The 22960-nt window shown below is 49.3% G+C and overlaps 1 protein-coding gene across 1 annotated transcript in view; it reads left to right on the forward strand.

The window, feature by feature from the left end:
- Positions 1–22960, forward strand: part of LOC129857199 (chloride channel protein 1-like) — a 49927-nt gene that overhangs the window by 2803 nt on the left and 24164 nt on the right. Inside the window, exons 2-7 of the mRNA XM_055925218.1 lie at positions 3674–3890; positions 3998–4129; positions 16698–16826; positions 16986–17119; positions 17974–18051; positions 20445–20523. Coding sequence (XP_055781193.1) covers positions 3674–3890; positions 3998–4129; positions 16698–16826; positions 16986–17119; positions 17974–18051; positions 20445–20523 — 769 coding nt within the window. The remainder of the gene's footprint in view (positions 1–3673; positions 3891–3997; positions 4130–16697; positions 16827–16985; positions 17120–17973; positions 18052–20444; positions 20524–22960) is intronic.

The raw sequence follows: 22960 nt of genomic DNA on the forward strand, positions 1-22960 counted from the left end.
TGGCATGGTGAGTATGTGTGTGGAATAGTAGTGAATGGGTTATCAGTGTATTGAGTGGAGTGTACAGTGTATGACTCCACACACAGGGTCACACAGTGACACAGGACAAACACAGGCTGACAGATGAAGAGTGATAGGCTCTCAGTGATAGATGTATCACAGGTCTCAGACTCTCTCACGCTGTCTCTCTTTCTATTTCTCTCTCTTTCTTTCTCTACAGAGAGATACTCTTTTCTCCCTGTGGTTGATTCATTCTTTCATTCCGTGTCTTATCTTTCGATCTCGATCTATCGTACTGTCTGTTTCTCACCCTCTGTCTCCCCCTCTCATTTTTGTCATCACTCCCCAGGTTCCTGTTTTTTTGCCTGTCCTGCCTGTTTGTTCATCCCAGATTGATAGCGTTGTGTTGTTAATGTTTAGTGTTGACCTGGTATTACAGTCACATATAATACTGTAGGACAGGGAGAGAACAGTCCCATTAAAGAATGCCCAGGAAAGCAGACACAGAACAGGTACAGTATGCAACAGGATTATATATTTATCTTAAGCTGTTAAATGCGTATGTATCTTTTGAGGGGTTATACAGTGAGCTCCAGAAGTAATGGGACAGTGACACATGTTTTGTTGTTTTGGCTCTGTACTCCTGCACTTTGGATTTGAAATTATACAATTACTAGGAGGTTAAAGTGCAGCCTGTCAGCTTTAATATGAGGGTATTTTCATACATATCCGGTAAACAGTATAAAAAGAACATAACTTTTTGTACATCGTCCCCCCATTTTAGGGGACCAAAAGTATTGGGACAATTTCACTTATATTATGTACTTACTGTATGTACATGTGATCAATACAGTATCATGTCTATTGCTTCCTCAAGAGAGGGAACATTCAAGTCAACTTGCCCTGGCAAGACATCACTGTTCTACTTGTTTTTTATCTAAATGAATTATAGATCCACTGTTAGTACAGCTATTACAGTGTAAGTGTCAGAATGAAAACAGTTGAGTAAATGCTTGTTGCATGGCAGTTCATAAGCCTCTGGATATAATACAGTGTTGTTTTGAAGAGGAGTCAACAGATAGTAGAGATAGTTTGCTCACTTGCAGTAACATTTGCAATAGGACTTTCAAAACATCAAAATACATTTTAAGATGTGCATTCAAGAACAGTTGGCAACATTAGATGTGTTTAACACCAGCCTCACTATAGCCTGTAATTCCATCACTCTATTAGGGTATAGGGAAGGGTCACTATGGGGAATGAGTGGAGAGTTTTAACCAAGGGGAAACATTGCACAACTATTAGGGTATAGGGAAGGGTCACTATGGGGAATGAGTGGAGAGTTTTAACCAAGGGGAAACATTGCACAACTATTAGGGTATAGGGAAGGGTCACTATGGGGAATGAGTGGAGAGGTTTAACCAAGGGGAAACATTGCACAAGGCATTTCACCGTTATTGTTGTTGACCGTTTATTGTTCACAAAAAATGAATCCCTCAAAGTAGCCTAGACATTGCCCCTGGAATTTTAATTGAACCTTTATTTAACCAGGCAGTCAGTTAAGAACACATTCTTGTTTACAATGACGGCCTACCAAAAGGCAAAAGGCCTCCTGCGGGGACGGGGCCTGGGATACATTTTTATTTTAAATACATATAAATATAGGACAAAACACACATCACAACAAGAGAGACAACACAATACTACATAAAGAGAGACCTAAGAAAACAACATAGCAAGGCAGCAACACATGACAATACAGCATGGTAGCAACACAACATGACAACAACATGGTAGCAACACAACATGGTAGCAGCACAAAACATGGTACAAACATTACTGGGCACAGTCAACAGCACAAAGGTCAAGAAGTTAGAGACAACAATACATCACACAAAGCAGCCACAACTGTCAGTAAGAGTGTCCATGATTGAGTTTTTGAATAAAGAAATTTAGAAACAGATTAGAAACACAGGTGAGGTGGGTAACAGTGAAACACAAATCACTAGTGTCACATCGTTAATGCTTTTACTCTGCATAAATACACAAAGCGATTTTGAAATGAACAACAGTTGCACCTGTATTATCCAGGGTTCCAGTTAATTCCACTAATTACAATCTAATTCCAGGTCAGTCTTTGAATTCAAACAAAATATAAATAATTCTCAATTACAATTCAAGTAAATTTCAATAATTAATTTTCCCAATTCAATATTATACCAGACAAATTCCAATTCCAATTTAATTCCTTCAGGCTTTCATGATGCCACTGTTCATACAGCTTAGCTATACTGGAAATATAGAAATACAAGTTGATATTATTTAAAATAAATCATGCTGTCAATTTTTGTATATTAACTGGGAAATGTACAAATATTGAATTCCAATTAAATTCTAAAGATTACATGTTTTTACAATTCCAATTCAATTCTAATTCCAACAGTCCAAACTTGTTGAAATTTGAATTGAATTCAATGTAAATTCTCCTATCAAATCAAATTGGATTTCTCCACAACCCTGGTATCATCTGACATGGTTGTCAGTAGGCCTCCTGGTAGGTTGGTTGCATCAGCTTTCCTCTCCTGTGAGAACCTGATACAGGACTGTCTGGCGCCAGTGATTTAGTTCTTCCACTGATTTAGACTCACGCGTTGCAACTTAGTGGTATGCAGATATACTGTAGGTATAAGCATAACTTGTCTTGAAGCACAGGTCCAGGTCCAGTTGTGTTTTATAGCCTGTGTAGGTTGAAGTGTAGGAGTGGGGTGGTGAAAGCTGATCCTAGAACAGCTCCTGTGTGTGTGTGTGTGTGTGTGTGTGTGTGTGTGTGTGTGTGTGTGTGTGTGTGTGTGTGTGTGTGTGCGTGCGTGCGTGCGTGCGTGCGTGCGTGCGTGCGTGCGTGCGTGCGTGCGTGCGTGCGTGCGAGCGTGGGTGCGTGAGTACGTCCGTGCATGCGTGTTGGAAGAGGAAGGTGTGGAATGTTCTGTCTTCCTGGGATCTCTTCCTCTGGCAACCTGGCTTCTGTCCAGCCCAGCTTCCTTCTCAGGGAGGGGTTTTTCCGATCTCTTGGCCCATTTTGTCTATTTCTGGCCTGCGGCAGGGTATTCAGGTTGGTGTGTATCCCTTACAGATACACCGCACATTCCCCCTCTACCTCGTTATCTCCAGCTATCCCACTGTGCCGGATCCAGTTTTCTCTACTGCTCCGATTTATGATCCCCCTTTTAATTTCCTCTGATTCTCTCGCCCTCCCACTCCCAATCACTTCCTCTCTCTCTCATCTGCCTTTCTTCCTTAACCTCAAATTCAAGACAATGCAACACATGAAAAAACCCTACTGCATCCTGGGGATTTCTGGGCTTTCTTGCTAATGTAATCTTTTACCTCAGTGTTCAGCTCTATGGGGAGAAGGCCTACAGGGAGCCTCTTGGTAGTGAATAGAGCTGCAATGCTTTCTGGGTTATGAAGTCTGCTCTGTACAGGAAACTGCAAGGGTTTCTGGGTAATACTATATAGTCTTTGCTCTATCCAGGGAGGTGCTCTTGGTAAGTATATGTAGTATCCTGCTCTGTCCATGTCCATGGGCGAGTAGAGGGAACCCGCTGGGCCTTCTGGGTAATGTAATGTAGATTTAACATTGCTTCCTGGGTAATGTAGTCTCTGCTCTGTCCAGCTCTACGGGGAGTACAGGGAACAACTGGGTAGCTTTGCCAGGCGGGAAGCCACACGGCTGCTGACAGAGAGACAATGGAGGAAACAGACAGGAGAAAACAACATGGTCAATGCCAGACGGGGGCGTGGCCAACGACATCCCAACCCCGTCACCATGGAGTCATATCTCAGCCACACCTCCTCCACAAAGAAGCCACGCCCCTACTCCAAATGCCAAGGTGAGAGACAAGGACTAGTTCTATCTACATCACTGTAAATAACCCCCGGTAAAAGTTATATTAAGGCCTAAACACATACAGTAATACAACTTATTGTGTTGGTCCAGACTGTGTGGCTCGTATACAGCGGTACATCGTGACCAAGCTGGGGGAGGACTGGATCTTCCTGGTGCTGCTGGGCCTCACCATGGCCCTGGTCAGCTGGAGCATGGACTACACCAGTGCCAAGAGCTTACAAGGTACATGACTACAGTCCCCATAATCCACTGTGGCTGTAGCAGGCCAGGTACCCTCACTAGATGGCCATACAAGACAGGATAAAAACTGATGATCAATATCATGAGCTATTTTGCCTCAAATTAGGCCTGCTACCCAATTCCAAGTCAACCCCCTGTCCCTAACCTCTAGGTAAGTCAAATAAAGTCAAATAAAATGTTATTAGTGAGATGCGCCGAACTAAACAGGTGTAGACTTTACAGTGTAATGCTAACTTACGAGCCCATTCCCAACAATATAGAGTTAAGAAGTAAGACACATATTTGCTGAATAAAAACGGCAATAATAAGACAATGAGAACAATAGCGAGGCCAAATACAAGGAGTTCCAGTGCCAAGTCAATGTGCCGGGCTACCAGGTAGTTGAGGTCATCAAGGTAATACTGTATGAACAGGTAGGTAGGGGTAAAAGTCACTAGGCAATCAGGATATATAATAAACAGAGTAGCAGCAGCATGAAAGTGTGTCTATGTGTGTGAGTGTGTGTGTGGTGTCAAATCAAACTTTATTTGTCACATGCGCCGACTACAACAAGTGTAGACCTTACTGTGAAATGCTTATTTACAGGCCCTTAACCAACAGTGCAGTTCAAGAAGAGTTAAGAAAATATTTACCAAATAAACTAAAGTAAAAGTAACACAATAAAATAACAATAACGAGGCTATATACCTGGGGTACCGGTACAGAGTCAGTGTGGGGGGTACAGGTTAGTCAAGGTAATTTGTACATGTAGGAAGGGGTGAAGTGACTATGCATAGATAATAAACAGCAAGTAGCAGCAGTGTAATGTAATGGAAATAGTCTGGTGGTGATTTTTATTAATTGTTCAGCAATCTAATGGCTCGGGGGTAGAAGCTGTTGAGGAGCCTTTTGGTCCTAGACTTGGCACTCCGGTACCGCTTGCCGTGCGGTAGCAGAGAAAACAGTCTATAACTTGGGTGGCTGGAGTCTCTGACAATTTAATGGGCTTTCCTCTGACACCGCCTATTTTATAGGTCCTGGATGTCAGGCAGCTTGGTCCTAGTGATGTACTGGGCCGTTCGCACTACCCTGTGTAGCGCCTTATGGTCAGATGCCGAGCAGTTGCCATACATATGCATGTGTGTGTGTGTGTGTTTTGTATGTGTGAGCTTATGTAGCGTGTGTGTTGGTGTGTCAGTGTAGTATGTGTGAGTGTGTGGGTAGAGTCTAGTGAGTGTGCAAACATTTGATTAACTGTTCAGCAGTCTTATGTCTTTCGGGTTAGAAGCTGCTCAGGAGCCTTTTGGTCCCAGACTTGGCGCTCCGGTACCGCTTGCCGTGCGGTAGCAGAGAGAACACTATGACTTGGTGGCTGAAGTCTTTGACAATTTTTGGGGCCTTCCTCTGACACCGTCTGGCACCGTCTGGTATAGAGGTTCTGGATGGCAGGGAGTTCGGCACCAGTGATGTACTATGCCGTATGCATTACCCTCTGTAGCGCCTTGGCGTCAGATGCTGAGCAGTTGTCATACCAAGTGGTGATGCAGCCAGTCAGGATGCTCTCAATGGAGCAGCTGTAGAACGTTTTGGGGATCTGAAGGCCCATGCCAAATCTTTTCAGCCTCCTGAGGGGGAAGAGGCATTGTCGTGCCCTCTTCATGACTGTGTAGGTGCATTTGGACCATGATAGGGCCTTAGTGATTTGGACACCGAGGAACTTGACCCGCTCCACTACAGCAATGTCGATGTGAATGGGTGCGTGTTCTGCCCTCCGTTTTCTGTAGTCCACGATAAGGTCCTTTGTCTTGCCCACATTAAGGGGGAGGTTGTTCTGCCAGGTCTCTGACCTCCTCCCTATAGGCTGTCTCATCGTTCAGGCCTACCACCATCCTGAGGGGCCCCCGTGTTTAGGGTAAGCGTGGCGGATGTGTTGTTGCCTACCCTCACCATCTGGGGGTGGCCCGTCTGGTAGGCTTGCGTCACTGGTCAGCTCTCAGCAGGGTTTCCCTTTGTAATCTGTGATAGTTTGCAAGCCCAGCCACATCCGACGAGCGTCAGAGCCAATATGGTAGGATTCGATCTTAGTCCTGTATTGCTTATTTGATGGTTCGTTCGGAGGACGTAGCGACATTTCATATAAGCATCTGGATTAGTGTCCCGCTAATTGAAAGCAGCAGCTCAGTGAGGATGTTGCCAGTAATCCATGGCTTCTGGTTGTGATATGTGCGTACGGTCACTGTGGGGAATATGTTGAAGTTTATAGATGTTGACCTTCCCTGCTCTACACACTTCCCTGCTCTTCCCTGCTCTACACACTACCCTGCTCTTTCCTTCTCTTCCCTGCTCTACACACTTCCCTGCTCTACACACTTCCCTGCTCTTCCCTGCTCTTCCCTGCTCTACACACTACCCTGCTCTTTCCTTCTCTTCCCTGCTCTACACACTTCCCTGCTCTACACTCTTCCCTGCTCTTCCCTGCTCTACACCATTCCCTGCTTTTCCCTGCTCCTCCCTACTCTACACTATTCCCTGCTCTTCCCGGCTCTACACACTTCCCTGCTCTTACCTGCCCTTCCCTGCTCTACACAATTCCCTGCTCTTCCCTGCTCTTCCCTGCTGTTCCCTGCTCTACACACTTCCCTGCTCTTCCCTGCTCTTCCCTGCTCTTCCCTCCTCGTCCCTGCTCTACACACTTCCCTGCTCTTCCCTGCTATTCCCTGCTCTACACTTTTCCCTGCTCTTCCCTGCTCTACACACTTCCCTGCTCTTCCCTGCTCTTCCCTGACTCTTCCCTGCCCTTCCCTGCTCTACACTCTTCCCTGCTCTACAGACTTCCCTGCTCTTCCATGCTCTACGCTCTTCCCTGCTCTTCACTCTTCCCTGCTCTACACTCTTCCCTGCTCTTCCCTGCTCTTCCCTGCTCTACACTCTTCCCTGCTCTTCCCTGCTCTTCCCGGCTCTACACACTTCCCTGCTTTCCCCTGTTCTTCCCTGCTCTACACTATTCCCTGCTCTTCCCTAATATTCACTCTTCCCTGCTCTACACTCTTCCCTGCTCTTCCCTGCTCTTCTCTGCTCTTCCCTGCTCTACACACTTCCCTGCTTTCCCCTGTTCTTCCTTGCTCTACACTATTCCCTGCTCTTCCCTGCTCTACACACTTCCCTGCTCTTCCCTGCTCTTCCCTGCTCTACACTCTTCCCTGCTCTACAGACTTCCATGCTCTTCCCTGCGCTTCCCTGCTCTACACACTTCCCTGCTCTTCCCTGCTCTTCCCTGCTCTACACTCTTCCCTGCTCTACACCCTTCCCTGCTCTTCCCTTCTTTTCCCTGCTGTTCCCTGATCTACACACTTCGCTACTCTTCCCTGCTCTACAGACTTCCCTGCTCTTCCCTGCGCTTCCCTGCGCTTCCCTGCTCTACACACTTCCCTGCTCTTCCCTGCTCTTCCCTGCTCTTCCCTGCTCTACACTCTTCCCTGCTCTACACTCTTCCCTGCTCTTCCCTGCTTTTCCCTGCTCTCCGCTCTTCCCTGCTCTTCCCTGCTCTACACACTTCCCTGCTCTTCCCTGCTCTTCCCTGCTCTACACTCTTCCCAGCTCTTCCCTGCTGTTCCCTGCTCTACACACTTCCCTAGTCCTCTCTGCTCTTCCCTGCTCTTTCCTGCTCTACACTTTTCCCTGCTCTTCCCTGCTCTACACACTTCCCTAGTCCTCCCTGCTCTTCCCTGCCCTTCCCTGCTCCACACTTTTCCCTGCTCTTCCCTGTTCTACACTCTTCCCTGTTCTTCCTTGCTCTTCCCTGCTCTACACTCTTCCCTGCCCTTCCCTGCTCTTCCCTGCCCTACACACTTCCCTGCTCCTCCCTGCTCTACACACTTCCCTAGTCCTCCCTGCTCTTCCCTGCCCTTCCCTGCTCCACACTTTTCCCTGCTCTTCCCTGTTCTACACTCTTCCCTGTTCTTCCTTGCTTTTCCCTGCTCTACACTCTTCCCTGCCCTTCCCTGCTCTTCCCTGCTCTACACACTTCCCTGCTCCTCCCTGCTCTTCCCTGCTCTTCCCTGCTCTACACTTTTCCCTGCTCTTCCCTGCTCTACACTCTTCCCTGCTCTTCCCTGCTCTTCCCTGCTCTACACACTTCCCTGCTCTTCCCTTTTCTTCCCTGCCCTTCCCTGCTTTTCCCTGCTCTACACTCTTCCCTGCTCTTCCCTTCTCTACACTCCTCCCTGCTCTTCCCTGCTCTACACACTTCCCTGCTCTTCCCTTCTCTTCCCTGCTATTCCATGCCCTTCCCTGCTCTTCCCTGCTCTACACACTTCCCTGCTCTTCCCTGCTCTACACTCTTCCCTGCTCTTCCCTGCCCTTCCCTGCTCTACACACTTCCCTGCTCTTCCCTACTCTTCCCTGCTCTACACTCTTCCCTGCTCTTCCCTGCTCTACACAATTCCCTGCTCTTCCCTGCTCTTCCCTGCTCTATACTCTTCCCTGCTCTTGCCTGCTCTACGCCCTTCCTTGCCCATTCCTGCTTTTCCCTGCTCTACACACTTCCCAGCTCTTCCCTGCCCTTCCCTGCTCTACACTCTTCCCTGCTCTTCCCTGCTCTTCCCTGCTCTACACTTTTCCCTGCTCTTCCCTGCTCCACACTCTTCCCTGCTCTTCCCTGCTCTACACTCTTCCCTGCTCTTCCCTGCTCTTCCCTGCGCTACACTCTTCCCTGCTCTTCCCTGCTCTACACTCTTCCCTGCGCTTCCCTGCTCTTCCCTGCGCTACACTCTTCCCTGCTCTACACTCTTCCCTGCGCTTCCCTGCTCTTCCCTGCTCTACACTCTTCCCTGCTCTACACTCTTCCCTGCTCTTCCCTGCTCTACACTCTTCCCTGCTCTACACTCTTCCCTTCTCTACACTCTTCCCTGCTCTACACTCTTCCCTGCTCTTCCCTGCTCTACACTCTTCCCTGCTCTTCCCTGCGCTACACACTTCCCTGCTCTTCCCTGCTCTATACTCTTCCCTGCTCTTCCCTGCTCTACACTCTTCCCTGCTCTCCCTGCTCTACACTCTTCCCTGCTCTTCCCTGCTCTACACTCTTCCCTGCTCTTCCCTGCTCTACACTCTTCCCTGCTCTTCCCTGCTCTACACTCTTTCCTGCTCTACACTCTTCCCTGCTCTTCCCTGCTCTTCCCTGCGCTACACTCTTCCCTGCTCTTCCCTGCTCTACACTCTTCCCTGCTCTACACTCTTCCCTGCTCTTCCCTGCTCCACACTCTTCCCTGCTCTTCCCTGCTCTACACTCTTCCCTGCTCTACACTCTTCCCTGCTCTTCCCTGCTCTACACTCTTCCCTGCTCTTCCCTACTCTACACTATTCCCTGCTCTTCCCGGCTCTACACACTTCCCTGCTCTTACCTGCCCTTCCCTGCTCTACACAATTCCCTGCTCTTCCCTGCTCTTCCCTGCTGTTCCCTGCTCTACACACTTCCCTGCTCTTCCCTGCTCTTCCCTGCTCTTCCCTCCTCGTCCCTGCTCGACACACTTCCCTGCTCTTCCCTGCTATTCCCTGCTCTACACTCTTCCCTGCTCTTCCCTGCTCTACACACTTCCCTGCTCTTCCCTGCTCTTCCCTGACTCTTCCCTGCCATTCCCTGCTCTACACTCTTCCCTGCTCTACAGACTTCCCTGCTCTTCCATGCTCTACGCTCTTCCCTGCTCTTCACTCTTCCCTGCTCTACACTCTTCCCTGCTCTTCCCTGCTCTTCCCTGCTCTACACGCTTCCCTGCTCTTCCCTGCTCTTCCCGGCTCTACACACTTCCCTGCTTTCCCCTGTTCTTCCCTGCTCTACACTATTCCCTGCTCTTCCCTAATATTCACTAATCCCTGCTCTACACTCTTCCCTGCTCTTCCCTGCTCTTCCCTGCTCTTCCCTGCTCTTCCCTGCTCTACACACTTCCCTGCTTTCCCCTGTTCTTCCTTGCTCTACACTATTCCCTGCTCTTCCCTGCTCTACACACTTCCCTGCTCTTACCTGCTCTTCCCTGCTCTACACAATTCCCTGCTCTTCCCTGCTTTTCCCTGCTGTTCCCTGCTCTACACATTTCACCGCTCTTCCCTGCTCTACAGACTTCCATGCTCTTCCCTGCGCTTCCCTGCTCTACACACTTCCCTGCTCTTCCCTGCTCTTCCCTGCTCTACACTCTCCCCTGCTCTACAGACTTCCAAGCTCTTCCCTGCGCTTCCCTGCTCTACACACTTCCCTGCTCTTCCCTGCTCTTCCCTGCTCTACACCCTTCCCTGCTCTTACCTGCTCTTCCCTGTTCTTCACAATTCCCTGCTCTTCCCTTCTTTTCCCTGCTGTTCCCTGATCTACACACTTCGCTACTCTTCCCTGCTCTACAGACTTCCCTGCTCTTCCCTGCGCTTCCCTGCGCTTCCCTGCTCTACACACTTCCCTGCTCTTCCCTGCTCTTCCCTGCTCTTCCCTGCTCTACACTCTTCCCTGCTCTACACTCTTCCCTGCTCTTCCCTGCTTTTCCCTGCTCTCCGCTCTTCCCTGCTCTTCCCTGCTCTACACACTTCCCTGCTCTTCCCTGCTCTTCCCTGCTCTACACTCTTCCCAGCTCTTCCCTGCTGTTCCCTGCTCTACACACTTCCCTAGTCCTCTCTGCTCTTCCCTGCTCTTTCCTGCTCTACACTTTTCCCTGCTCTTCCCTGCTCTACACACTTCCCTAGTCCTCCCTGCTCTTCCCTGCCCTTCCCTGCTCCACACTTTTCCCTGCTCTTCCCTGTTCTACATTCTTCCCTGTTCTTCCTTGCTCTTCCCTGCTCTACACTCTTCCCTGCCCTTCCCTGCTCTTCCCTGCTCTACACACTTCCCTGCTCCTCCCTGCTCTTCCCTGCTCTTCCCTGCTCTACACTTTTCCCTGCTCTTCCCTGCTCCACACTCTTCCCTGTTCTTCCCTGCTCTTCCCTGCTCTACACTCTTCCCTGCTCTTCCCTGCTCTTCCCTGCTCTACACACTTCCCTGCTCTTCCCTTCTCTTCCCTGCCCTTCCCTGCTTTTCCCTGCTCTACACTCTTCCCTGCTCTTCCCTGCTCTACACTCCTCCCTGCTCTTCCCTGCTCTACACACTTCCCTGCTCTTCCCTTCTCTTCCCTGCTATTCCATGCCCTTCCCTGCTCTTCCCTGCTCTACACACTTCCCTGCTCTTCCCTGCTCTACACTCTTCCCTGCTCTTCCCTGCCCTTCCCTGCTCTACACACTTCCCTGCTCTTCCCTACTCTTCGCTGCTCTACACTCTTCCCTGCTCTTCCCTGCTCTACACAATTCCCTGCTCTTCCCTGCTCTTCCCTGACTCTTCCCTGCTCTTCCCTGCTCTTCCCTGCTCTATACTCTTCCCTGCTCTTGCCTGCTCTACGCCCTTCCCTGCCCATTCCTGCTTTTCCCTGCTCTACACACTTCCCTGCTCTTCCCTGCTCTTCCCTGCTCTACACTCTTCCCTGCTCTTCCCTGCCCTTCCCTGCTCTACACACTTCCCTGCTCTTCCCTACTCTTCCCTGCTCTACACTCTTCCCTGCTCTTCCCTGCTCTACACAATTCCCTGCTCTTCCCTGCTCTTCCCTGCTCTATACTCTTCCCTGCTCTTGCCTGCTCTACGCCCTTCCTTGCCCATTCCTGCTTTTCCCTGCTCTACACACTTCCCAGCTCTTCCCTGCCCTTCCCTGCTCTACACACTTCCCTGCTCCTCCCTGCTCTACCCTGCTCTACACTCTTCCCTGCTCTTCCCTGCTCTTCCCTGCTCTACACTTTTCCCTGCTCTTCCCTGCTCCACACTCTTCCCTGCTCTTCCCTGCTCTACACTCTTCCCTGCTCTTCCCTGCTCTTCCCTGCGCTACACTCTTCCCTGCTCTTCCCTGCTCTACACTCTTCCCTGCGCTTCCCTGCTCTTCCCTGCGCTACACTCTTCCCTGCTCTACACTCTTCCCTGCGCTTCCCTGCTCTTCCCTGCTCTACACTCTTCCCTGCTCTACACTCTTCCCTGCTCTTCCCTGCTCTACACTCTTCCCTGCTCTACACTCTTCCCTTCTCTACACTCTTCCCTGCTCTACACTCTTCCCTGCTCTTCCCTGCTCTACACTCTTCCCTGCTCTTCCCTGCGCTACACACTTCCCTGCTCTTCCCTGCTCTATACTCTTCCCTGCTCTTCCCTGCTCTACACTCTTCCCTGCTCTCCCTGCTCTACACTCTTCCCTGCTCTTCCCTGCTCTACACTCTTCCCTGCTCTTCCCTGCTCTACACTCTTCCCTGCTCTTCCCTGCTCTACACTCTTTCCTGCTCTACACTCTTCCCTGCTCTTCCCTGCTCTTCCCTGCGCTACACTCTTCCCTGCTCTTCCCTGCTCTACACTCTTCCCTGCTCTACACTCTTCCCTGCTCTTCCCTGCTCCACACTCTTCCCTGCTCTTCCCTGCTCTACACTCTTCCCTGCTCTACACTCTTCCCTGCTCTTCCCTGCTCTACACTCTTCCCTGCTCTTCCCTACTCTACACTATTCCCTGCTCTTCCCGGCTCTACACACTTCCCTGCTCTTACCTGCCCTTCCCTGCTCTACACAATTCCCTGCTCTTCCCTGCTCTTCCCTGCTGTTCCCTGCTCTACACACTTCCCTGCTCTTCCCTGCTCTTCCCTGCTCTTCCCTCCTCGTCCCTGCTCGACACACTTCCCTGCTCTTCCCTGCTATTCCCTGCTCTACACTCTTCCCTGCTCTTCCCTGCTCTACACACTTCCCTGCTCTTCCCTGCTCTTCCATGACTCTTCCCTGCCATTCCCTGCTCTACAGACTTCCCTGCTCTTCCATGCTCTACGCTCTTCCCTGCTCTTCACTCTTCCCTGCTCTACACTCTTCCCTGCTCTTCCCTGCTCTTCCCTGCTCTACACGCTTCCCTGCTCTTCCCTGCTCTTCCCGGCTCTACACACTTCCCTGCTTTCCCCTGTTCTTCCCTGCTCTACACTATTCCCTGCTCTTCCCTAATATTCACTAATCCCTGCTCTACACTCTTCCCTGCTCTTCCCTGCTCTTCCCTGCTCTTCCCTGCTCTTCCCTGCTCTACACACTTCCCTGCTTTCCCCTGTTCTTCCTTGCTCTACACTATTCCCTGCTCTTCCCTGCTCTACACACTTCCCTGCTCTTACCTGCTCTTCCCTGCTCTACACAATTCCCTGCTCTTCCCTGCTTTTCCCTGCTGTTCCCTGCTCTACACACTTCACCGCTCTTCCCTGCTCTACAGACTTCCATGCTCTTCCCTGCGCTTCCCTGCTCTACACACTTCCCTGCTCTTCCCTGCTCTTCCCTGCTCTACACTCTCCCCTGCTCTACAGACTTCCAAGCTCTTCCCTGCGCTTCCCTGCTCTACACACTTCCCTGCTCTTCCCTGCTCTTCCCTGCTCTACACCCTTCCCTGCTCTTACCTGCTCTTCCCTGTTCTTCACAATTCCCTGCTCTTCCCTTCTTTTCCCTGCTGTTCCCTGATCTACACACTTCGCTACTCTTCCCTGCTCTACAGACTTCCCTGCTCTTCCCTGCGCTTCCCTGCGCTTCCCTGCTCTACACACTTCCCTGCTCTTCCCTGCTCTTCCCTGCTCTTCCCTGCTCTACACTCTTCCCTGCTCTACACTCTTCCCTGCTCTTCCCTGCTTTTCCCTGCTCTCCGCTCTTCCCTGCTCTTCCCTGCTCTACACACTTCCCTGCTCTTCCCTGCTCTTCCCTGCTCTACACTCTTCCCAGCTCTTCCCTGCTGTTCCCTGCTCTACACACTTCCCTAGTCCTCTCTGCTCTTCCCTGCTCTTTCCTGCTCTACACTTTTCCCTGCTCTTCCCTGCTCTACACACTTCCCTAGTCCTCCCTGCTCTTCCCTGCCCTTCCCTGCTCCACACTTTTCCCTGCTCTTCCCTGTTCTACATTCTTCCCTGTTCTTCCTTGCTCTTCCCTGCTCTACACTCTTCCCTGCCCTTCCCTGCTCTTCCCTGCTCTACACACTTCCCTGCTCCTCCCTGCTCTTCCCTGCTCTTCCCTGCTCTACACTTTTCCCTGCTCTTCCCTGCTCCACACTCTTCCCTGTTCTTCCCTGCTCTTCCCTGCTCTACACTCTTCCCTGCTCTTCCCTGCTCTTCCCTGCTCTACACACTTCCCTGCTCTTCCCTTCTCTTCCCTGCCCTTCCCTGCTTTTCCCTGCTCTACACTCTTCCCTGCTCTTCCCTGCTCTACACTCCTCCCTGCTCTTCCCTGCTCTACACACTTCCCTGCTCTTCCCTTCTCTTCCCTGCTATTCCATGCCCTTCCCTGCTCTTCCCTGCTCTACACACTTCCCTGCTCTTCCCTGCTCTACACTCTTCCCTGCTCTTCCCTGCCCTTCCCTGCTCTACACACTTCCCTGCTCTTCCCTACTCTTCGCTGCTCTACACTCTTCCCTGCTCTTCCCTGCTCTACACAATTCCCTGCTCTTCCCTGCTCTTCCCTGACTCTTCCCTGCTCTTCCCTGCTCTTCCCTGCTCTATACTCTTCCCTGCTCTTGCCTGCTCTACGCCCTTCCCTGCCCATTCCTGCTTTTCCCTGCTCTACACACCTCCCTGCTCTTCCCTGCTCTTCCCTGCTCTACACACTTCCCTGCTCCTCCCTGCTCTACCCTGCTCTACACTCTTCCCTGCTCTTCCCTGCTCTTCCCTGCTCTACACTTTTCCCTGCTCTTCCCTGCTCCACACTCTTCCCTGCTCTTCCCTGCTCTACACTCTTCCCTGCTCTTCCCTGCTCTTCCCGGCGCTACACTCTTCCCTGCTCTTCCCTGCTCTACACTCTTTCCTGCGCTTCCCTGCTCTTCCCTGCGCTACACTCTTCCCTGCTCTATACTCTTCCCTGCGCTTCCCTGCTCTTCCCTGCTCTACACTCTTCCCTGCTCTACACTCTTCCCTGCTCTTCCCTGCTCTACACTCTTCCCTGCTCTACACTCTTCCCTGCTCTTCCCTGCTCTACACTCTTCCCTGCTCTACACTCTTCCCTGCTCTACACTCTTCCCTGCCCTTCCCTGCTCTACACTCTTCCCTGCTCTACACTCTTCCCTGCTCTTCACTCATCCCTGCTCTTCCCTGCTCTTCCCTGCTCTACACTCTTCCCTGCTCTACACTCTTCCCTGCTCTACACTCTTCCCTGCTCTACACTCTTCCCTGCTCTTCCCTGCTCTTCCCTGCGCTACACTCTTCCCTGCTCTTCCCTGCGCTACACTCTTCCCTGCTCTACACTCTTCCCTGCTCTTCCCTGCTCTACACTCTTCCCTGCTCTACACTCTTCCCTGCTCTACACTCTTCCCTGCTCTACACTCTTCCCTGCTCTTCCCTGCTCTACACTCTTCCCTGCTCTTCCCTGCGCTACACACTTCCCCGCTCTTCCCTGCTCTATACTCTTCCCTGCTCTTCCCTGCTCTACACTCTTCCCTGCTCTCCCTGCTCTACACTCTTCCCTGCTCTTCCCTGCTCTACACTCTTCCCTGCTCTTCCCTGCTCTACACTCTTCCCTGCTCTTCCCTGCTCTACACTCTTCCCTGCTCTACACTCTTCCCTGCTCTACACTCTTTCCTGCTCTACACTCTTCCCTGCTCTACACTCTTCCCTGCTCTACACTCTTCCCTGCTCTTCCCTGCTCTTCCCTGCGCTACACTCTTCCCTGCTCTTCCCTGCTCTACACTCTTCCCTGCTCTTCCCTGCTCTACACTCTTCCCTGCTCTTCCCTGCTCTACACTCTTCCCTGCTCTACACTCTTCCCTGCTCTACACTCTTTCCTGCTCTACACTCTTCCCTGCTCTACACTCTTCCCTGCTCTACACTCTTCCCTGCTCTTCCCTGCTCCACACTCTTCCCTGCTCTTCCCTGCTCTACACTCTTCCCTGCTCTACACTCTTCCCTGCTCTTCCCTGCTCTACACTCTTCCCTGCTCTTCCCTGCGCTACACTCTTCCCTGCTCTTCCCTGCTCTACACTCTTCCCTGCTCTACACTCTTCCCTGCTCTTCCCTGCTCTACACTCTTCCCTGCTCTACACTCTTCTCTGCGCTACACTCTTCCCTGCTCTACACTCTTCCCTGCTCTTCCCTGCTCTACACTCTTCCCTGCTCTACACTCTTCCCTGCTCTTCCCTGCTCTACACTCTTCCCTGCGCTACACTCTTCCCTGCTCTTCCCTGCTCTACACTCTTCCCTGCCCTACACTCTTCCCTGCTCTTCCCTGCTCTACACTCTTCCCTGCTCTTCCCTGTGCTACACTCAGAAAAAATTATTCAAGGGTTCTTTGGTTGTCCCCATAGGAGAACCCTTTTTGGTTCCAGGTAGAACCTTTTTTGGTTTCAACTTTATGTGGAAAGGGTTCTACGTGGAACACAACAGGGTTCTACCTGGAACCAAAAAGGGTTCTTCAAAGGATTCTCCTATAGGAACAGCCGAAGAACTGTTTTAGGTTCTAGATATAACCTTTTTTTAAAGATTGTAACCCACTGCTCCAATCTACCTTCCTCCTCCTCCTCCTCCTCTCTCCCCTCTCCCAGCATATAAGTGGATGCACGGGGAGCTGAGGGGGAATGTCCTTATCCAGTACCTGGCCTGGGTCGTCTACCCCATGGTCCTCGTCATGTTTGCCTCCCTCTTCTGCAACATAGTCGCCCCTCAGGCCATAGGTAGGTAGTGAGCATAGTGTTGCTCTCCTTATCTCCATCTCTATCTCCCAACTGGTTGCCCAAAAGTACATAAGTGGGATATAACTGCTCTGTTTCCAGGAAATACCTATCGTTCACTATTTTTCTCCAACATTCTCTCTGTTGTTCTGTCTCATGTAGGTTCGGGTATTCCTGAGCTGAAGACCATTCTGCGAGGGGTGGTGTTGAAGGAGTATCTAACTCTTAAAGCCTTTGTGGCCAAAGTCATCGGGCTGACCGCCGGCCTGGGCAGTGGCATGCCCGTGGGGAAAGAGGTGGACCTCCTCCTCTCCTCCAATCATTATTATTATCTCTCTCCCTCTCTCACTTCCTCTCTCTCGCTCTCTTTCTCTCCCCCGTCCCTCCCTCCATCCATCCTTTTCTCCCTCTCTCTCTTTCTCTCTCGCTCTTTCTCTCTTGCTCTCTCTCTCTCTGACCTCTTTCTCTCTCTCTGACCTCTTTCTCTCTTTCTCTCTGACCTCTTTCTCTCTTTCTCTCTCTCTGACCTCTTTCTCTCTCTGACCTCTTTCTCTCTCCCTGACCTCTTTCTCTAACTCTCTCTCTGTATCTATTATCTCACCCTCTTTTTTATCTCTGCTTCTTCTCTTCCTCTTCTTCTCTTTCCTTACTTTCCTCCCTTACTGTATCTGCCCTCCCCCTCTCCTCCTTTCTGCCTCCTTCTCTCCCAGTGAGCAGTATAATAAATAATTTTCTGTTGTGTTTTCTCCTCCACCCCTTGTGGGACAGAAACAAATTTATTCAACTCCTCAACATTTTCCATTTATGGAGGCTTGTCAACTATCAAACAAAGAAATCATATCATGATTCATCTTTGCTGATACAATGTGCCCTATTTAATAAGAATTTAAGTCAGAGCAAATTGTCCATGTCTATGCAGATCATGTGTATGGTGGGTCTACCTCTGTGCTCTGTGCTCTTTGTCTCTGTGAATAGCAAGAGATTTTCCCAACCACTGATACAAGGTCTGGTATTTTCTCATCCCCCTAATGGTTAAGAATTAGTATTAAGGGAAGGGTAATCTGATCCTAGATCTGTGGGGACTGGAGAAGGGTAACTTCTACCTCAAGTGTGTGACTGACTCTGTCCTCCTCCCTCCCGTGCTTCCTAGGGTCCCTTCGTCCACATTGCCAGTATCTGTGCTGCTGTGCTGAGTAAAATCATGTCCATCTTCTCTGGAGTGTATGAGGTAAACCGAAGCCCTGACCAAAACAAACTAAAACTCCCAGCAACCCCCACTCTGACTAGCATGACATTTGACCTGAGTAATAACAGTAATATGGAATGTGGCTGTGAGGCTGTCGCTCTGTCATGTCTGACCTCTTAATTGTGTATTTTTTAAGTCTCACAACTCATGTTCTTGTTGCGGTTATGACTCTCTCTCTCTCTCTCTCTCTCTCTCTCTCTTTCCCCTCTCTCTCCCTCTCTCTCTCTCTCCCTCTCTCTCTCTTTCCCCCTCTCTCTCTCTCTCTCTCTCTCTCTCTCTCTTTCCCCTCTCTCTCTCTCTCTCTCTCTCTCTCTTTCCCCTCTCTCTCCCTCTCTCTCTCTTTCCCCCTCTCTCTCTCTCTCCCCCCTCTCTCTCATTCTCTCTCTATCTCTCCTCTCAAATTAAAATTAAAATTCAAGCTGCTTTATTGGCATGAAAAACATTGTGTCAATATTGCCAAAGCAACAATGTATACAATATACATTGTAATAAAATTATAAACAATGACAAATAATAGTATAGAATGGCAGTAAATAATAATACATTTTTATTTTTTTTTATTTTTAGAGATTAATTGTTCTCTCTCTGTCTCTCTCTCTCTCTGTCTCTGTCTCTGTCTCTGTCAATTCAATTCAATTCAATTCAATTCAATTCAATTCAATTCAATTCAATGGGCTTTATTGGCATGGGAAACATGTGTTAACATTGCCAAAGCAAGTGAGGTAGACAATACACAAAAGTGAAACAAACAAAACGAATTAACAGTAAACATTACACATACAGAAGTTTCAAAACAATAAAGACATTACAAGTGTCATATTAAATATATACAGTGTTGTAACAATGTACAAATGGTTAAAGCACACAAGTTAAAATAAGTAAGCATAAATATGGGTTGTATTTACAATGGTGTTTGTTCTTCACTGGTTGCCCTTTTCTTGTGGCAACAGGTCACAAATCTTGCTGCTGTGATGGCACACTGTGGAATTTCACCCAGTAGATATGGGAGTTTATCAAAATTGGATTTGTTTTCGAATTCTTTGTGGATATGTGTGATCTGAGGGAAATATGTGTCTCTAATATGGTCATACATTGGGCAGGAGGTTAGGAAGTGCAGCTCGGTTTCCACCTCATTTTGTGGGCAGTGTGCACATAGCCTGTCTTCTCTTGAGAGCCATGTCTGCCTACGGCGGCCTTTCTCAATAGCAAGGCTATGCTCACTGAGTCTGTACATAGTCAAAGCTTTCCTTAAGTTTGGGTCAGTCACAGTGGTCAGGTATTCTGCCACTGTGTACTCTCTGTTTAGGGCCAAATAGCATTCTAGTTTGCTCTGTTTTTTTGTTAATTCTTTCCAATGTGTCAAGTAATTATCTTTTTGTTTTCTCATGATTTGGTTGGGTCTAATTGTGCTGTTGTCCTGGGGCTCTGTGGGGTGTGTTTGTGTTTGTGAACAGAGCCCTAGGACCAGCTTGCCTCTCTCTCTCTCCCTCTATCTCTCTCTCTCTCTCCTCTCTCTCTCTCTCTCTCTCTCTCTCTCTCTCTCTTCTCTCTGTCTCTCACTCTCTCTGTCTCTTTCTCTCCCTCCTTCCCTCTTGTCTTTGTTTAGGCTCATCAGTCTCCCACACATTGTCTGTGTATTAATAGTGTGATGGTTATGTCTGGCATGTGTATTAACACTGACCTCCCGTGACTGTCTCTGTCTCCCCCCTCCCCTCGCTCTTCCCTTCCCTCTCTCCCTTCACACATTTCTGTCCTCCCCATCCCTGCCTCCAATGTTCTCCCCTTCCTCTCCTCTCCCACTCCCTCTCCGCTCTCTCTTTCCCCCCTTGTTTATCCCCTCACCCTCCACCCACCCACCACCTCTCATTTGTTTCGTGGACCCCTGCCCCCAGAGTAGTGCCCATAACCAGGACCTGCTGGTATGTGCGTGTGCTGTGGGAGTGGCCACCTGCTTCGCCGCCCCCGTGGGAGGCAAGTCCCGCCCACATATCCCTACATGCACCTCTCCATGGCAGCACCAGAGACCTGGGGGTTATGGAGCAGTGGGGTGCAATGCATAGAATGTGACAGATAGAAATGTATTTGTATAGAATGGAAATAACTGTATACTGAATAATGAATTTGCTGGGTGTAAGTAATTCTATCTGCAATGGCCTGAGCATTTTGTCATATTGACTAGACAGCATGTTCTGTTTGTCTGGTCTCTCTCTGTCTCTGTCTATTTTGATGATTTGCTCAGGGCTTGTGTGACTCTTTGGTGAGCTTGGTTGGTTTGGCGGTTCTCTGCTGTGCTGTTCTGTATTTTCTACCTCTGTCTCTCGCCTCCCCTCCCTCCCTCTCCTCCTCTCTCCTCCCTCTCTTCTCTGTGTCAGTAGAACCCCTGTGGTTACACAGACATTCTGACAGTGGGCTGTGCCGTGGGGGTGGGCTGCTGTTTCGGCACTCCTCTAGGAGGTACTGTATCACTCCCTAACCACTACACTATGACCTCTCTGCTGTACTTCACTACACCTCTTTCTAAACCACTATCACTCCTTCACCACACCTCGTTCTATACCACTATCACTCCTTCACCGCACCTCGTTCTATACCACTATCACTCCTTCACCACACCTCTTTCTATACCACTATCACTCCTTCACCACACCTCGTTCTATACCACTATCACTCCTTCACCACACCTCTTTCTATACCACTATCACTCCTTCACTACACCTCTTTCTATACCACTATCACTCCTTCACCACACCTCGTTCTATACCACTATCACTCCTTCACCACACCTCGTTCTATACCACTATAACTCCTTCACCACACCTCGTTCTATACCACTATCACTCCTTCACCACACCTTGTTCTATACCACTATCACTCCTTCACCACACCTCGTTCTATACCACTATCACACCTTCACCACACCTTTTTCTATACCACTATCACTCCTTCACTACACCTCTTTCTATACCACTATCACTCCTTCACTACACCTCTTTCTATACCACTATCACTCCTTCACCACACCTCGTTCTATACCACTATCACTCCTTCACTACACCTCTTTCTATACCACTATCACTCCTTCACCACACCTCGTTCTATACCACTATCACTCCTTCACCACACCTCTCTCTATACCACTATCAATCCTACACCACACCTCTTTCTATGCCACTATCACTCCTTCACTACACCTCTTTCTATACCACTATCACTCCTTTACTACACCTCGTTCTATACCACTATCACTCCTTCACTACACCTCTTTCTATACCACTATCACTCCTTCACCACACCTCGTTCTATACCACTATCACTCCTTCACTACACCTCTTTCTATCCCACTATCACTCCTTCACCACACCTCGTTCTATACCACTATCACTCCTTCACCACACCTCTCTCTATACCACTATCAATCCTACACCACACCTCTTTCTATGCCACTATCACTCCTTCACTACACCTCTTTCTATACCACTATCACTCCTTTACTACACCTCTTTCTATACCACTATCACTCCTTTACCACATCTCTTTCTATACCACTATCACTCCTTCACCACACCTCTTTCTATACCACTATCACTCCTTCACCACACCTCTTTCTATACCACTATCACTCCTTTACCACATCTCTTTCTATACCACTATCACTCCTTCACCACACCTCTTTCTATACCACTATCACTCCTCCACTACACCTCTTTCTATACCACTATCACTCCTCCACTACACATTTTTCTATACCACAATCACTCCTACACCACACCTCTTTCTATACCAGTTTCACTCCTCCACTACACCTTTTTCTAGCCCACTATCACTCCTACACCACACCTCTTTCTATACCACTATCACTCCTCCACTACACCGTTTTCTATACCACTATCACTCCTTCACCACACCTCTTTCTATACCACTATCACTCCTCCACTACACCTCTTTCTATACACTATCACTCCTCCACTACACCTCTTTCTATACCACTATCACTCCTACACCACACCTCGTTCTATACCACTATCACTCCTCCACTACACCTCCTTCTATACCACTATCACTCCTTTACTACACCTCTTTCTATACCACTATCACTCCTTCACCACACCTCTTTCTATACCACTATCACTCCTTCACTACACCTCGTTCTATATCACTATCACTCCTTCACTACACCTCTGTCTATACCACGATCACTCCTTCATCACACCTCATTCTATACCACTATCACTACTTCACCACACCTCATTCTATACCACTATCACTCCTTCACCACACCTCGTTCTATACCACTATCACTCCTTCACCACATCTCTTTCTATACCACTATCACTCCTTCACCACACCTCATTCTATACCACTATCACTACTTCACCACACCTCATTCTATACCACTATCACTCCTTCACCACACCTCGTTCTATACCACTATCACTCCTTCACTACACCTCTTTCTATACCACTATCACTCCTTCACCACACCTCTCTCTATACCACTATCACTCCTACACCACACCTCTTTCTATGCCACTATCACTCCGTCACTACACCTCTTTCTATACCACTATCACTCCTTCACTACACCTCTTTCTATACCACTATCACTCCTTCACCACACCTCGTTCTATACCACTATCACTCCTTCACTACACCTATTTCTATACCACTATCACTCCTTCACCACACCTCTCTCTATACCACTATCACTCCTACACCACACCTCTTTCTATACCACTATCACCCCTTCACTACACCTCTTTCTATACCACTATCACTCCTTTACTACACCTCTTTCTATACCACTATCACTCCTTCACCACACCTCTTTCTATACCACTATCACTCCTTCACCACACCTCTTTCTATACCACTGTCACTCCTTCACCACACC

Source organism: Salvelinus fontinalis, chromosome 6 (genome assembly GCF_029448725.1).
Source record: "Salvelinus fontinalis isolate EN_2023a chromosome 6, ASM2944872v1, whole genome shotgun sequence".
Classification (NCBI taxonomy): domain Eukaryota; kingdom Metazoa; phylum Chordata; class Actinopteri; order Salmoniformes; family Salmonidae; genus Salvelinus; species Salvelinus fontinalis.